Source organism: Osmia bicornis, chromosome 13 (genome assembly GCF_907164935.1).
Source record: "Osmia bicornis bicornis chromosome 13, iOsmBic2.1, whole genome shotgun sequence".
Classification (NCBI taxonomy): domain Eukaryota; kingdom Metazoa; phylum Arthropoda; class Insecta; order Hymenoptera; family Megachilidae; genus Osmia; species Osmia bicornis.
In genome coordinates this window covers 7,144,974-7,162,207 of record NC_060228.1, presented here as the reverse complement: position 1 = coordinate 7,162,207, position 17,234 = coordinate 7,144,974, and the positions used below count along the sequence as shown (strand labels likewise).

The 17,234-nt window shown below is 41.5% G+C and overlaps 1 protein-coding gene across 10 annotated transcripts in view; it reads right to left on the bottom strand.

Moving 5' to 3' along the window:
• The window catches only part of LOC114874875 (rho guanine nucleotide exchange factor 17), a 46,646-nt gene that overhangs the window by 18,830 nt on the left and 10,582 nt on the right, over positions 1-17,234 (bottom strand). For all 10 annotated transcript variants that reach the window (XM_029184583.2, XM_029184584.2, XM_029184576.2 and 7 more), the window contains exons 2-8: positions 16,735-16,915; positions 13,502-14,140; positions 12,232-12,468; positions 11,585-12,098; positions 6,124-6,543; positions 4,437-4,740; positions 3,763-4,063 (exon numbers count right to left, since the gene is read on the bottom strand). In XM_029184583.2, the coding sequence (XP_029040416.2) occupies positions 3,763-4,063; positions 4,437-4,740; positions 6,124-6,543; positions 11,585-12,098; positions 12,232-12,468; positions 13,502-14,140; positions 16,735-16,896 (2,577 nt within the window). In that variant the 5' untranslated portion in view covers positions 16,897-16,915. The remainder of the gene's footprint in view (positions 1-3,762; positions 4,064-4,436; positions 4,741-6,123; positions 6,544-11,584; positions 12,099-12,231; positions 12,469-13,501; positions 14,141-16,734; positions 16,916-17,234) is intronic.

Below are 17,234 nucleotides of genomic sequence, written 5' to 3'. Positions count from 1 at the left end.
GAGTGTCTCTCAGCAAGGATTTAATATGTCTTTGTACAGTGCCCACTTTAAGAGAGTACTTAACGTTGAAATGCTAAATAATTCCCTGTGCAAAAATCATTTAATCCTTCTGAAAATATATAAAAATAAAAATCAGAGGGCATGAATCATCGTGTGTATTAAATTTTTACTGGATGCAATAAATTATTTGTCAGAACATGAAATAATATTTCTATCGAAGGTAACAAATTTTTAACACGGCAAAAAGATAAATTATAAAATTGTCATTCGTATATTATTCATTTCACTTTGTTCTGTGACAAGTTGAGAATGATAGGAATGAAAATTTTATTTCGACGATACGGAATATATAAAAATTGATGGGCTCTTCGCTTGATCATATAGCTATGAATTATTATATATTTTTTTTTTACGTCCCGTATGCTACATTTATTTCGAGGATGCTTGTTTAGTCTGCGCCGTTGCAGCAACGTTTCAGCCTCGCAATTTTCGGGCATTTTATTCGCGTTTGTCGAACGCTCCCGGTGCAGTCTGCTTTTCATTCGACTGTGGATTGGCAACTGGTTATGAATAGCTGCGTTATATTAACTTCTGCACATTAAAATTTGTGGACCTCCAGTGCATAGCGTTTAAACGTCCAGCATCAAAAACTTTCATATGGAAACTGTTATGCCTGTGTCAAAATTTTATGAGCTGCAAATTTTTATTTAAAATTCGTCGAAAACATCTCTGCACTGGATATTGATATATTAAAACGAACCAATTTTATATTCAAAACTTGTCATAGGCATACATCGTATACTCCTGAATACTTTTTATGTATTGACATTTTTAAATCATTATGTATCATTTGCATGAGTTCAAAGTTTGCCTGAATATCTTGAAACAACGATGGCGTAAGAAATCAAAGTCCAAAAAAGTTGCTCCTCATTGTGAAAAGGAAAGAAAAATTTGTGAAAACAGAATCATGCAATAAAATTTAAAAATGGAGAAAAAAATTAAAATGTTAAAATTATAATTTGGATAAATTTTGATCAACTCATCGATCATTTAAGTACTCGAGTAAAGTGTTGTTCAATGTCGAACAAAGGAACATAAGTTCGAAATGAAAATGCAAAATGGAGGAAACAACTTTCCAGCGAGTGCGTATGTCGTTAAACGACGAAGCGAGAAAGAAACTGGTGTAAATTATTCAAGAATATACGTGGGTTTCTACGTCACGTTTGCCGTCGACGTCACGACGCCCCGGCGCTTTCAGTTTCGCGATTCCATTCATGAAATCCTAGAAATCTACGTAATACCGACCAAAAGCGATGACATCAGATGATAGATAAAGAAGTAACTGAAAATATCTCCTGTTTATCTTTCGGTCTGCTATTTTCATCCAGTTAGTTTATATGTTTTCTTAGCGATCTTTCCGTTAGAGATTCTATGCGTCCGCACGTAATAATGTCTCTCGTCGTGTTTCATGTACTCGAACAAACGTTATTTCCACGTTGGAATGTCAACCTCCCCCTATTTCCCCTTTCCTCTTTTTTCCTTTTCTTTCATTTTTCTCTTCTCGCAACGTGACAATCTAAAAATTCTCATTCGCGTTGCGGAGTGTTTGCTTTAAAATACCTTGTCCGCGTAAACACTCGGAAACATTCGATACACAATACACATTTCATAAGCGACCAAAGTTAGTGTGTCAGTTGCAAAAATTGTTAAGTATAGGAATATCAATCGCCTACGTATTCGTGTATTTATGCTTTTCTAAAAAAACTCGAATAAAAAAGATTGCAGCTAAGAAACTTTGAAGATTTCTTCAACAAGTTTCTCGAAACCTTTCTCGAGCAAACTTCAAGCTGTTTTCTGTTCAGCATCACAAAAGATTCTGCTTTCTTTTAAGCTGTGCAAAGAACGTTTTCCTTTTTGCATGGCCCAGTGTCCGTCTTTCAGCGATTGATCTTAACGAAAGTAAATATCTAATCAAATAATAATTTATCTAATTTGAGTGATCGCTGACTCGGATACAAATTAATCTATTTCCTACTCATTGTCTACGCGGACTCGTGAAAGTGCCACGATTACGAGCAAAAGTAACGAAACCTTAGAAAGCAACGTAGGCTGACTTTCACTGTATTCGTCGAGGATTTAAAACGAAATGCACATCGGCTAAAGATAGCCGGGACGCGATACAAAGTTAGATGCAATTGGAGTGGTTTCAATTATGTACACAATCTTAGACACAAAGCTCGATTTCGATGCGTCTTTCATGATCTCCTAGGAAAAAGAATATCAAACATTTTCAGATAAATTCAAAGGAGTCTCAGAATATACCTGCTAACCGAGGGTTAATAATACAATGTTCAAATTCATTTTCAAGCATTTTCCTGTGAATCTCGAATTTCGCGTCGCGTTAACCAGCCGTGTGTCGATGTATCATCGAGCAAGGTCGGCTTGCGTAAAAATGCTGTCGGCGACGGTAGCCGGCAGATTCCGTTCGCATCGGTAGAGGCCGATCGGTCCCCAGGTACACCTAAGGCCAGGAATATCCTCGTCGACGCCCCCGCCGTGCCAGAATCAAGGGGACACTATGCTAACCTCGAGTGCACTGGCCAAACCGCGAACTCATCCCAGAAATATGAGCGAACAACATTATTATTAGATTACGTTTTCGCCGCTAGCCTGGAGTCGTGCATCTCGAATGACGACTCCGGGGACAGCTCGCTTCTTTATTTCGGTGATTCCCGTGCCCGAGAATCACACCGCCGATAAAAATAAGCACAGAAAGACGCGTAGGAATCTGATGTTGCAGAGGGCAGAGTATAACATCTTGGTTGCTAGAGAAATCAACTTTTGAAAAATCAACTTTTGTCACCAAACTTATCCTGTATACCAGATCCAATTTGACAGAAGTGGTGTTAATTCATTTTAAAATAAATAAATGGCTGTAATGACTCGTGTCTTCCTTGCACTTCGATTCGATTTTGTATCTCTTTTGTGAAAAATAAAAAGGTAAGATTGAAAGAGTAGCAACATGGAAGGTTCATCGCGTGAACTTATTCAGAAGGGGTAACGTATCCTGTTCCTCTGCTTGAAATTCGTCGCCAGATGTTACAAGCCTCGTGGAAGATCGTCGAAGAGGCCGCCAGAGATACGATGCCACGATAAGATCAATCGGGATGTTCTTGACTCGGCTCGAGAGCATTGGCTTCTTCCTTTTTGTTTTTGCTGCTGTTCGCTCGTTAATCGATCCGGCGATTAGCTCGTCATTACATCGCCATCTCGGTCGTGACTACGCCTTACGCGAAACATGATTACCATTTGTAAAACCGTGTTAAAATTTTTTCAAATTTTAATTGCAACCACTTTGAAATAAGACACAACTTCGGTCAATTTAGTTAAATTTTTCGTTAACGTTGAACTGCTAGAAAATAGGATGTTCCCTTGAAACTCTCATAGATTAATGTTCTTTTTCTATGCTACGTGCTCAGCGTCTGCTCTTCGCAGCATCATTAAAAATTTACAGCTCATAAAAACATCTCGCCAACGTGTTTGCTGCAATCTTTAATAGTATGCTTTCGTTTCTACTGTCTGTAATACCAGCACTTGACTGTTCCATCGATAGAATCATGCTTTTCTTCAGCAACCACATATCTACGTTTATTCGTTCACTTTAACTTTGACTTGTATTAAATTACCTTCAACTTGGTCGACCTGCTCTCCTTTTCCTTTTACGTCAAAGTAATACACATGAAATTTAGTAGTAGTACTCACGTTTCGATGCGCCGGTGCACGAGCCACCCTCTCTGAAGATCCTCGAAGTAGTTCAGCAAGGAGTTCCGGACTTGGTCCCGGAAGACCTTCGAGTTTGCTCGGGCTGGAAGTGGTTCTATGATGGCAGGGCGTGGGCGGTTCCGAATTGCTATTATTCGAACTTGTGTTGTACGAGAGGTTCGCGGAAACTTTTCTACGCGGACGAAGACCTTCCTCGAGAGCGATGTCAGTGGTTCGCGGTTTCGCCATTTCAGCCTCGAGCATTTGTCCGTAAGGACCGCGTAATGGTCTTTTGCTGTATCTAAACAAACAAAGATAAAGTTCGTCATTAATTTTAATATCCTTAATGAAAAAGAAGAAATTTTATCAGCCCTTGAACGACACTCAAACTTACAAAATATATATTTAACCTGAAGTTAAATATAATTTTTCTATCAAAGAATTTCATATATTGGAAGAAACATTGAATTAAGTTTGAAGCTATCTGCATGGTCCATCGTGGGAGGGTTAAGAGCAGGAAATGTAAATTGAATGAAATCTATCATACAAAGAGGATACTCCAGAACCACGCGAATGGTCTCTCACGTCCTCTCCTCTTAAATCGTATCCGTAGGCAGACGCTTTGGGTCTATTTGCATTCTATTCCGATATATCAACGCTGGTTCTCGCATTACCTTCTAGGCGTGTGGCCCTCGCAGTCAGAGAGGTCGCTGGGCGTTGCAGGTGGCTCGTCTCTTTCCTCGCTGCTCTGAGCTGACAGCTTGTTCCGGTCGCTGTCCAATGGCTCCGGCCATTGAGTTATGTACACACCCTTTCTTCTTTTGCTGGTATCGCCACGATACCTTCGCGTTTTACCCGACGGAGAGGATGACTCCGAGGGTGCTTCGCTCGCTGTCTCGCTACCCTCCATCGTTTGGCTAAGTCGTGGCTCCTCAGGTGGTGGTGTTATTATCACTTCGTGTGGCTCCATTCTGTTTTCTACGAGATACGATAGCCTTGTCTAAACATTTTGATCATTGCACCACTTCGGAGAAATATTTTTAAGGATATTAGATAGCAAATTTAATTGCCAACATTTTATTTCACCTCACCCATTTAATTTATAGCGCTCCTCTCAGTGTGTTGTTTTTTCACCGAAGATCGAAAAGCAGTTACCGTCACAGATTAACAGATCGAGGATTTATTGTGATTAGCGAACCTCCAGACGCGAATGAACGAGCGTGAAGTCATCAATGAAGATGGTTAACGCTCGATGACGCTGAAATTTCTATTTCAACCCTGGCACAGAACGTTCCAAAAATAGTGACACGCGAAATAAAGTGGAAACACGGGTGCACCTTTGTACCCGGTACTCCTTGTCAATGCACCAAAAATAGTTCTTCCTTTCCCTACCCTTCTTCGCACCGGTCTAGGGTGGACAGGCGAAATTATTTGGCCGCTCGTCCGCTTCGATTCCACGCTAATACATCACCGAGGCTAACTGACGTTCAACGAGCGATTCCTAATCCTCGCCAGTCGATGCTTCGATAAACGTGTCAACGGAATATCCGATAATTAAGAGGTCGTTGAATCTTTTGACCGCGCAGCAATACGCGTACGTTAAGATGCAAAAACCGATAAGCGGACACGCGTCGAACGTGGGTCGAGACGAGAAAGGAGGACGCGGAAGGCGCGATTCTGGCACCGGCTATGTCATTAAATTGAGATTACAAGCTGACGAGGATGTCGGAGTTTGTGACATTATGTTGCCAATTTCTAACGACGACGAAATCAGCCAAATAACAGACGGTCAATACAGAGAAAGAACTAGTCAGCTGTTTCCGGATCGTGTTCGAGAGATTATTTCTACTTGAAACTTTCTGTTCGTTTCATTTTATGAAGACGTATCGTAATGTCGAAAGCTTCCTCTGTTAAGCCATTTCTAAAATCTACTTCTGTGCTTAATGAGGAGGAATATTACCCATAGAAAACCTTTTTCTTTTACAAATTTCTTCCCTTCTTCTTTGCGAAACGCGTAGTTATTTCTAACCAGACGTATTCAAGAATACTTGTTTGTCAGTTTCCGAACACTTTAAGATTAGGAATGATGTCTAACGTTTAACGTAATAGCTTTTTTTCGGACGTTTGCAACTAGACAGCGGGAAGAAAGAAGGTTTATTTTTATACACAGCTTTAGGTATACATTTCTCGGAAGGCATTTGGCCTAGAAATTTGAAATGTGCGTTGTAAATTCGCAACTACTATAAAATTCTTGTCCTCCTGCACCAATAAAATGTTACTCGAACGAGTTTGGCTGTAACGTGGAAAAAGATGTAACAGTACTTCTTTGGAGAATGAAATACCGTGCAAACAATAACTCACCTTTTTGCGCGGTTTCCTCGATGGACGAGTTTTCCACGAGCGGGAAAACAGGCTCGGACATAACCATCTCGTTCGGAGACACGTCAGCTTGCACCAGATCAACTCTCGGCTCGTTGATCTCAGGAACCGGTGGTTCTGGGCTCGTGAGAGCACTGGAAGTCGCCAGACTGTCGGAACCATCGCTTCGCGGTCGGATCTCCTCGACGTTTCCGGTTTGAGGTACGCCCAGTCCTTCCGCCGAGCCGACAGCACTGTCGACGCTGGGCGTCGACGTTCGCGGACTTTGACGATTGGGACTATTTTGCGGCGTCGAGACGACTGGACTGACGTCTCCTCGTCTCCTGGGCAACGTGCTCGCCCTGACATCCTTGCTCTCGTTGCGATTCGACGTGGCTATTGGTTGTGCCTTCTGTCGATTGACTGAAAAGAAAATTATATAATAATTGAGATTCTGACAATTATTCAAAATTGTCAGGTTTAATTATTTTAAATTCTGCACTCCTGCACTCCTTAATATTTGCATTACGATTGTTCGTACCATACATCGGTAGAAGATTAAACAACAGACACCGTATTCAAGAAGGTGTATATTTATTTTCCTAAGAGTTTCCAGCTACTAGAAACAGTATAAAAGTCGATCCTATTTTTTATTATATACAAACCCCGACGTATAAAATAGAGAAAGATCTAGTGTCGTGGAAATAAGTACCATCTCTTACCAAAATTGCAATCAAAATTATCTTCGCTATGAAGATATTTTATTTATCATAATTTATCAATTATCATATTTTTTGACCAAGACCTGTACACGTTTCTCAACGCAAAGAAAAAGGAGATCGAAAATAAACTTCCGTGAAATCTATCGTTTCCAAACATTTCCCATCACGTTGAATTTTTAATCGAACTGCCTATCAAGCAGTGAATACCACGAAACGTAGAAAGAAAATACACATTCGCGGGTTCGTGTGTTCCCGGAGAAATGGACGTCAACGATTTTTAATAGCAGCTCGAGCGTTCTTGCGACGAGGCCATTGCTAGAACGAGACACGTAGAGAAAGAGAGAACAAGTTCTAATTACCTCCTCGAGTGTCAGGTAAGTTTGGCAACCCTCTCAGCACGAGGAGGTGGACCATTCCAATAATAACAAACAGAGTGTGCGAGTGGGAACGGGAACGAAAATCTCGGTGACGACTCGAGCCGACAGCCCGTCGACTTGGCCGAATTCCGGCAAAGAGAGTGAACGATTAAGAGTGAACTTTGTCCCTTTATGTTCTTTTCCAATTTTTTTTTCAACCTTCCACAAGATTTTATAGAAAAATTCAGACTTCGATAAAGAGTAGGTGTGGTTTACTTTTGAGGGTGAATTTTTAAAAATATTTACTGTAAAGCCCAGTTGATAAAGGATAAATAGAATTTTTACCCTTCATATGACCGAAAATTTTGCAAGAAATTAGAGTTCCTCGCAAGAACAGAATTCTCGTTTTAGTTTACGATAAGTGAAGAGAGCCAGAAATTCCTTGAAACAATCAACGGTCTGTTGATAATTACGACAGAGGCGTAGTAAATCATCAAGTACGATTATAATGAATTCCGCGTAACTCCGTCGTCTCTGTAATTATCCTCGCAATAATTAAACGCGTCAAATTAACCGCTATGTAAATTCACCCTTCGCGGTAAAACACACATTCGTTAATTTCGTTCACGGCTTAGAAATAGGAAGACTTTGCAGCCGTATAAATATGAATGAAAGAAAAATTCTCTGAGAGCTACGAATGCATAATTATGCAATTAAGGGTGCACCATAAAGTAGGTGTCATTAACGTTACCGTGTGCAGTATCGAGCACAGTAGGCTTCCCTGGGGAAAATCATTAATGGATGCCCAAATTGTAAAGGGTGAACATTTCAAAATAACTAAAAGATCATTTGGCCATCTTAAAATAATTATTAAATTTAAATTATCATAATTTTCGAAATGCATTCCAAATCTCCTTATAACAAAATTTCTAATCATATCATAAGACATTTGTACCTCAATTTCCTGTGTATCATTTCTATCAGGCAGATCATTGCTAGAGGTAACATGGTCATCAACCTCGTGATCACAATCACTATCATTGCAAATGATTCTTTCGATCATATTCAGATAAAGGAAATCCATTATCTTCTATGCTTTCTCCCGATCTCCTTTTTCCTTCTAAACGCCAATGACATTCTCTGATGGTTAATGGTCGAGGATCCGTAGATAGCAGCTGTATTTCAGAAGATACCTAGTTACACGTCCTCGTAAACCGTCTTCCGAGCGTAAAAGGTGTCTCGCGAGAGATTTGTTGGCGCGTTAGCCGCGAAGCGTTTCCGGCTTGCGCCACGCACGCGATTCGTCGCGTTTCACGCCTTCGGCCTTGTTACACATTGAGAAATCAGCGTCCCCTTTCTTAGTTTTTTCTCTCTCTCTATGTATCTCCCTCTCTTCTCGTTTCACGGACACAATTTTGGCTCCTAAGCAACCGACTCGGTGAAAAAATACTCGAGTCTGGTGGAAATTACCGACGATATTTCTGTTAATCTTCGGGAGAGACTATGATCTGCCCGGCACTTTAATTGTCACATTGGAGGTAAAAGACGAAGCATAAATGCGACCTCTTTGAAGAAAAATCAAAAAACAATTTCCAAATAAGGATTTATTAATTCAGCCTTCGTCAAATAAAGATAGAATTACTGTCAGCTGAAAGAGCTATATTTGCAAATGTACTTTATTTATCTTGTTGAATGCAACTCTGATTACACAACGAGAGGCGTAAAAATTTCGAGGTTGATATTAAAATTTGCAACAATCCTGTGAAACGTTCAAATCTAACATTACATTTTTCCTCTTCAAATCAAACAACCGCTTCGTGTTGGCGATGGTTTCAAAAATAATTGCTTGTATACATTTAAACCGGACGTACTGCATGTACAATGTTTATAACATCGATGTTGAAAAAGTAGCATACCTCTGTAATGTATCAATCCTTTTTCGCTAAATATTTTTAGATTTTTTAAAGCAAATGTTTCTATTCAACTTAACACCGCTTTATCGAGCCTGATTCACGCATAAAAATACTTTGCTCTGCGTTATTATCCTTGCTTCTACTCCAAAAGCCCTTCGTAGCTCAAATAATGTTTATAGAACTGGTCTATTTCCATCTATGCACCATCCACCCACCCTCTAATTCTTTCTATTCTCTTCTACCCATCTCCGATAAATAATTTTATTTCTTCTAACGAAAATTCCCAAGTTGACATCAAAGTAGCTAAATGGGTGATCGTGTATCTTCCGCCTCAGGTGGGGCTGGACAAATTAAATAATTACCCAAGGAACACAATAAGATTATTCAGGCCAGGGCCATAAAATGCATTATCTTTAAGGTCGTTTCTCGATACGAACTCCACGGAAAGAGGTTCTCTAATATCTCTCTTATTTCTACTCCTTTATTATGAAATCGAAGCTGCTCGCTCGGTATGTAGTTCAGGGTTGTAACTATACACCTAGTCGGAAAGTCAATGTTACGTGGTCGTTTAAACGCGGAATTGAAGAATCTGTAATCCTTAGAAACGATCGTTATTTTCCATGTCGCATAAACTACGAAGGGCTATACGGTTTCCTCTCCGATAGAACATACTCTACCCAACTTGCGTCCTCGATTCTACATATCTTACGACAGAAGAAAAAGTAGTTTCGCGAGGAGAGATAAATCGCGAAAACGGGCTTACGGATTGATCGACATGTTCAAACTTTCGAGTTGGAGAAGCATTTGATACCCTCGAAAATTATTGGACTGGAATTCGCCAACGAAACACCGTCTGCTTCTGTCTATGTATCGAATTCAGGACGCGTATGAAACTTAGAAAGCAGACTCTTGAAGACGAGAGGACCGAGACAGTGGAGGAATTGAAAAGAAAAACAGCTTCGCAATCGTTTCTAAATAACGCCGAAAAATCTCATGAGATGTTGCTTTCACGGTTTAGATTGTCCCTATCCATAGTTATACAAACCGACACCTACATGAATGTAATAATAGACATAATGGGTAGTGTTTATTTGGCGAACCGCCATACCGCCAGAGTCTGCATTCTGGTGGACGAGACTCTACTACTGGCCAATATTTACAAGTACACGACGACCGTATACAAATCATGTAATTAATTGACAATGTTTTTCCTTCCAAATTTCCGCGTTTGAGAGACACGCGGATTATTTATCGCGGTCTCGTTATGTAACAACCCTTGGAAATTTATACAATTTTCTTTAACCCTCGAACACTGGTAGATGTGTAAATCATGACGTGCATAGATTAAAATTAAACACCTAAATTTCCAAATAAAATTCTATCATGTGTTGGAAAAATAATATTTAAAAATAAGAAATTAAAAATACTTTCCAAGTTATTCGATTACATTTAATTTGTGGTATTAAGGGAAAATGTTTTCCTTCGAATCTAACGAATTGCATTAAGGATCGAGGAGGAAGCAAAGCACTACCTTTTACGGGGAGTGACTAGTAGAACCAGTTCCGAGCAGGTGAAGACCCGAAAAGATAAACACGGAAACAAAGTACATACAATGAATGCTTCGGAGTAACTGTTCTTACGGTCGCTTCTGCTCCCAATGCTACGCCCATTCAAATGCTCCCTAGATTCTACCGTTTCCTTTCGATTATAATCATACGCGACGATGGATACGATAATTGCATACCAAATTAGCAAATGCATCGTAACTGTAAATCAATGGTTGCCTGAATGCGGCTTCCTCGTTGCAAATGGGACTAGAGACGAATCATGCGAAGTCAAAGGTGTCCTAATGCCTATACATTATTGCACGCTTGTTAAATATGTAATACGATGTCTATTAATTATAATTATTGAAGATTATTTAATACAAGTATTGGTCTTTTGATGGTATTAAATGCTTGTACTATGTAGATCGAATTTAATAGAAGATACTTGGACTTCAGTGAATGCAGCTTGGTCATTAACCAAATTTGTGCAACAAATTCGTGGAATAAACGTAATCTTCGACAATACGAGGGAACAGAATGCTGGGAAACCAAATTTACATAGAATGATGTATTTCTGATGAAACGTGGATTTGTTTCATCAGTTAGAGTGGTTAAAAGCTGGTCAAATTTACACAGAAAGTTCTGTTTCACATTGCAAGCTCAAAATCCATATCACTGTGAACAAACAATACATGCAAGAGCTGCTTTTCATCACCAACTGAGTGCATACAGAAAACTGCACTTCAAACTAAATGCATGTAATAACATAATCTCCTGTGTGCTTTCCGAGAAAATTATTTGAAGAACATGTACATCTTCTAATCCTCTGATGATTATTTTTCCAAATCCTTAAATGGAGCTTTATGGAAAAAAAGGAATAAATGATAATAATAATAATATTTGAAAAATGTTCAAGGTCCGATTACCTTGATTGAAATCCACCTGGCCGAAGGAAGCGCTTCTGAATGGAGCCCCACCTCTGTGAAAAGTAAGAAGAGGTCCTCTTGGTTCCAATTTGGTGACCGCGTCTCTGGCTTCAGCCTCGCTTCCGGCTCCGGAAGTAGCGTTCAAATTGTCACACAAGTCGTCCACACACGTACCACTATCCACCACGGAATCACTGTACTGTCTGAGGTGTTTCGTCGCGTCCGCACTTACGTTCAGCTCGTGTTTGATGTCACTTACGTCACCACTGTTCCTATCTTGTTGCTTAGCCGACCGCGAGGATTTCCTCGAGTCGGCACACGGCTTCCTGCACGCATCGTTGTTACCCGGCTCACTCAAACACTCGTCACCCACACTGTCACTTCGGCCAATCGTCTTCAGGTGGTGCTGTTGCTGAGGGTGCTGATTGCTGGGACTGTGACCACTGCCCTCGCTGTACGTGTAGCTTCGGGAGGAAGGTCGACCATCGCAACGACCGCACCCTTGATTCGTTGTCTGAGAAAATATTATAAATTTTTTATTTTTATCTAGGTTCATATGGGACCTCAGAAACCATCAGTGTCATAAGGTCGTCGACCTCAGTTAGGTTGATTCAAAGTAACCAAACATTGAAAAATAAATTGTTTACCTGTGGGTGATTCTGCGAAGGTGGTTGATACCCACTCGGTGGTGGAGAGGATGCTTGAATTCTGGAAGGTCTTCTGGGTGGTGGTACCGGTGCTGGTCCCTTGAGTTTTTCAGTGAGCTCTCGAAGGCGCTCGGCCTTATCGCTCCGGGGGCCGGAAGAGGACTTCTTGCCACTTCCTCCTCCGCCCCCGCTCCACCGGAACCTGTGCAAACGGTCCACCGCTATCACTGCTGGTTCCTAAACAACAAAAACCCCATCCCCATCAGAGTCTCATCGTCGATGTTCATTTTCTTAGAACACATAAAATCGTCTGGAAGTAGCATCTACTTTTAACTTCAGCCTTCTCGTTTCTTTTTTCATATACTCTTTAGAATCGTGCACTTGTGACCAGACCAATTTTTGGATCGACCGTGGTGCGCAGCGTGCGCTGCCTCGTGCCTGCCGCGAGGGAAAAGACAGATGACGACCAAAATAGAATATCGTTCTTCGACTAGACACCTACGTATCGTATGTACGAGTTTTCGATTCTCTAGACCCGCCACTTTTCTATAGTAAGCTATTCCGACTTCCGTTAGAAATTCGATCGACAGAAATTAACAGGTGACAGAAACAATTGGACCAAGACAGAATCGTTCTTACCGCTTGGGAATTGATGCAATGCCTCGTCCAAGGGAACTTGAGAATTGTCAAATTCAGTTTTCTTGATTTATCGTCGCCATCTCCAGTAATGTTTTCGAGATAGCATAAAGATTCAACGAATCGACGTAGACAGCATAGAGATTGATGTAAGTAAATAGTCAGATGGAAATTGTTGAGCTCCCCTCGACAGAACGATCGTTTAAATCAGTGTCCACGAAACCTTTCACCTTGAAGTTCCATATCTCCAGCCATTAAAAATACGACGTCCCTACCACCACCTTGTGAGCCACCTCTCGAGCTTTGACACAAAGCGTCCCAGGTCGAAGACACTTCGTCCCAAATTCCTACGAACCAGCTCACTCTTACGAAATCACAAGTTTTTCTACGGCCTGCGAGGCATTCCTCCATCCACGTATCACCAAAAATATCTTCCAGAAAGAACTCGATTGCTCAGATGAATTCCATCGGAACCGACTCGTATCAAAGTCTACGGTGAACTCTGTTTCCATAGATCGATCATTACCGATTCACGATCGATCTACGCGAGAAAACGATCGAACCGATCGGACCAACCGCATCGAACGACAACCGACGTGAAAAGTGGACGATCCCGCGGAACGTTCGAAAATACCTGCAGCTTCAGCGTCTGATGCTTGGTCCACTGTGCTAGCTGCCGCGGCACCGAGACGGACTGCAGCGTCGGCACGGCGGTGGATACGTTGAACGACGTCGAAGAGGATGGCGACGAAGACGACGGTACCGCCGCCGTTAGAGCTGCGGACGATTGTGCTTGATGGTGCTGGCCAGTGCTGTTCCCCACCGACGATGTTTGCAGCATCCCTCGGTTATTATTAGAGTTCACCAACGGTTGCGCCGACGTCGTTGGCGTCGTCAGCGTCACCGGCTGTTCCACGCCGACAACGCGGCTGTTCGAAGACGTGGGAGGCCCAGGAAAAGGAGCCTGTCCACCTACTCCTCCACCGCCACCTCCAACTCCACCTACACCTCCTCCTCCGCCGGCACCGTACGTCGACGACGACGACGTCGTCGTCGTCGTGCTCGACCCTGTCGACCCTGGCGGGATCCTCGGCAATGGCAAACGCGAACGTGGACCTATGCAGCAGCAGTCGGCGATGCTCGAGCTCAGTTCTAGTGCTGCATTTTCCGGATACCTCTCCGTCAGTCTCTCCCGAGAGTCGCTCTCTCGTGAACTCCTCTTTCGTCGTCTCTCCTGGGACTCTTCCCGTGAGTTCGATGGTGGCAGGCTCTCCTGAAAGGGAACCATTCGTGGATGTGTTTTTAAAGGCATTGGAGAATTTCGTAGTGTTTTGTACAGTCGTGTGAAACTTAGACTTTTCTTTGATAAGGGAAAGTGTGAGAGAAGAAATGTCCCGCCATCTTTAGGAGTGTGGTTAGGTTCTTCCCAAGTTCTCCCGCGATTTTCCCAAGACCGAAGGCAAATGGCAGGAAGACTATGTTGCACCGGAGTGTACATTTGATGATTTGGTATTAATGGTTTAATTTTATTGGAAACGCGTGACAAGCTTATCGAAAAATTGCTGAATCTTTAAAATGACACGTTAAATTTTCTCCGATCAGCAAGAAATTTTAAACTTTACACTTGTATACATGATGTTATAATGAAATAGAAGTCTTAATTTGATTGCAAATATACGCTTTTATAAGACACATATCTTTTGCATAAATTTCCAATTCCTAATGATAATAATTAGTTATTTACAATCGAGTACTCCCGTTACAATCATTTTATAACTGGAATAGAAACTGTAATTTCTAGTGGTGATCTAATACGATCATTCTAAATATTTGATTTCCAATTTATAGCCGGCAATACAGAAAGGAATGACCTCTTACTTATGTAGATCAGGGTACACGGTTACGCTCTCTTGTTTAATACGGAGTACGAAAGCAGCGGAACAAATGAGACCGTAAAGTCTATGAAGTGGCTTCGCATATAAAGAGACTCAAAGGCTACTTCTTGCGATACCGCATAAAACGAAACGTAGGAAGTAGAACCTGCCTCTGCAAGGTAATTTCACCTTGTCCCCGTCACGTTCAAAGTACACCTAATTTAGATTTTTTCCCTTGCAAATCACACCTTTACGTACCTTCAACCGTACGAAAATTATATGAAAAGAAATTATTTTATGAATCATATTTCAAATTAATCGTCTGAAAACGAGGACACGTTATTAATAGCCATTAATGCGGTCTCTTTGATACCAAAAGCCAGTGAGCTTGTTCCATCAAAACTGTCTAGAATTCTAGAATGTCGACGCCACTCCATAATCGTTATTCCCATCGTTTTATGCGAATCAAATGGTACGTGTGCAAGAACGATTGTCGCAAAGAGGATCCTAGAGGAGACAATAGCGTTGAGGTAAGGTGATGCTGTTTCTTCCCACGAGCGAACTGAAGATAAACTCCTCTGAAATAGATCTCCGACTCTTGTGTATGCAACACTGGCTACGAAGGATATGCTGGAAAGTAGAACCATCTAATCTCCTTTCTCGAAATCCTACCGAGATAGCCAGATGTATACATATATACATACGCTCTGAAACGTCTGTGTCGATCTTCATTCTGACATTTTACGTTCCGAGTCTTGAGAACACGATACCAGGCAGAAATGTAAAAAAAGAAAGAAAGAGAACGTGAAAGATAACGAAATACCTGTGCCCGGTATGGTAATAATTTCACGAGAGAACAGTATTTACAATGGCTTGAATATTCGAGCCGAGTCAAACAGCTGAACATACCATGTAGCTAGAAAGGATCTCAATTTATTCTAGCTCTTTGTTTAAACTCGGATTTTCTACTCCAGATATTGGAGTAGCTGGAATTTGAAAAATTTCTGCACTCGAGTAACATTTTTCTTATCGTTAAAATAAATAAAGGAGATGACTTTTGATTGGAGTGGTGCAATAAATTTTTGGATGAACATTACCTAGATTTGACCATATCAAATTATTTGATCTGAGAATTCTGATTCCGAACAGGTAAAGAATAAATTTCTCTAGAAAACAGCATAAGCGGGCAAAGAATGCGAAGGATCGAAGCTGAAAGACGTTCTCGGCATGGCTAAAATCAGCTTACGAGTCGCCGGATCATCGGCTTCCGATCAACCGAGGCGTGTGCAGTGATTTGTCGCGATCGAAGGACTTGGCAGAGATTCACGCGGGATCTTCACGTCGCGGCTGCGTGTGTGCTCGTGTGATGTCAACGTGAATATTATTCCGACCGAACGAGGACGGATGGCGGGAAAAATAGGAAGAGGAAGGAAGAAGGATAAAAGGGAGATGCCTCAAAATCGGTTCGAGTCACTGACTGGTGGTATTCTATTTACGCGATCGCCTCTATATTTAGGATTTTCGACGTCTTCATTTCGTCCGTGCAAAACCTCTTTTCTCTGTCGCGAATCCGTCGAAGGTCGTCAAGACAGCCAACTAATGAACGATGGATGTATCTTTAACGACTGTTCCGTTCAATGATAAAGTTGCCCCTGGCAATAGCACCCGTAAAATCTCAAGCATTTCGTTAATCGTGTCGAAGAGGCTTGCGAAACTCTCGCGAGTTATATGCCCGAGTGAAAGTGCAGTTTCAGAGATGCAGTTCTTGAAACAAGACTCGTGTAAATGTTTAGATATCCTTTCTTTTGTACGTCGTTGTTGAAGAACTCATTGTGACATGTGTAAATGTTACGTTCAATCATTCTGCAATGTTGAAGTAATAGGAATATGTTCAGGAAAAGAAACAGGTAAATATCTGGTGTCTCTGCAGCTTGTCTCTGTGTTATTTCGTGATGGCCATTCTATAAGTGGTTTAAATGTTAAAATAAATTACCTGGGAAAGTCTGAGACCGTATCTGGTGCCACCAAGAACCACGTATCCACCGCCGACATTTCCTCCAGTCATGGCTCTTGCTGCACCCCCGAGCCATCCTCCAAATCCGCTTCCCCCTGCCTTCTCCGGTCCTCCACCCCCGTCTCCACCGACGCGGGGCATTCTTCATCCTCCCTTCACCCTTGAAAAAATCACAAAAAAATATCAGGTGCTTGTTTGCCACTTCCTTTCCCTCAATCGACAGCAGCAAGCGCCTCGTTATTTCAATATCGAGTTTGTCCTGGCATGAATTTTATTATGGTGGTTTTCCGCCGGTGCTTTATGAAGTTACCGGCCGCTGTATGACGTAAAGTAAACGGTAAGTGTATTTTGAGTAAATACGCCGGCAGAATTTCACGTTCGATGTGACGGAATATAAATTTTGAATATAAATTCGAACGATATACAAAACTTTTGTTTCGTCGTGATTTATTGGAATTGAATTAGGGTTTTTGGAAGAT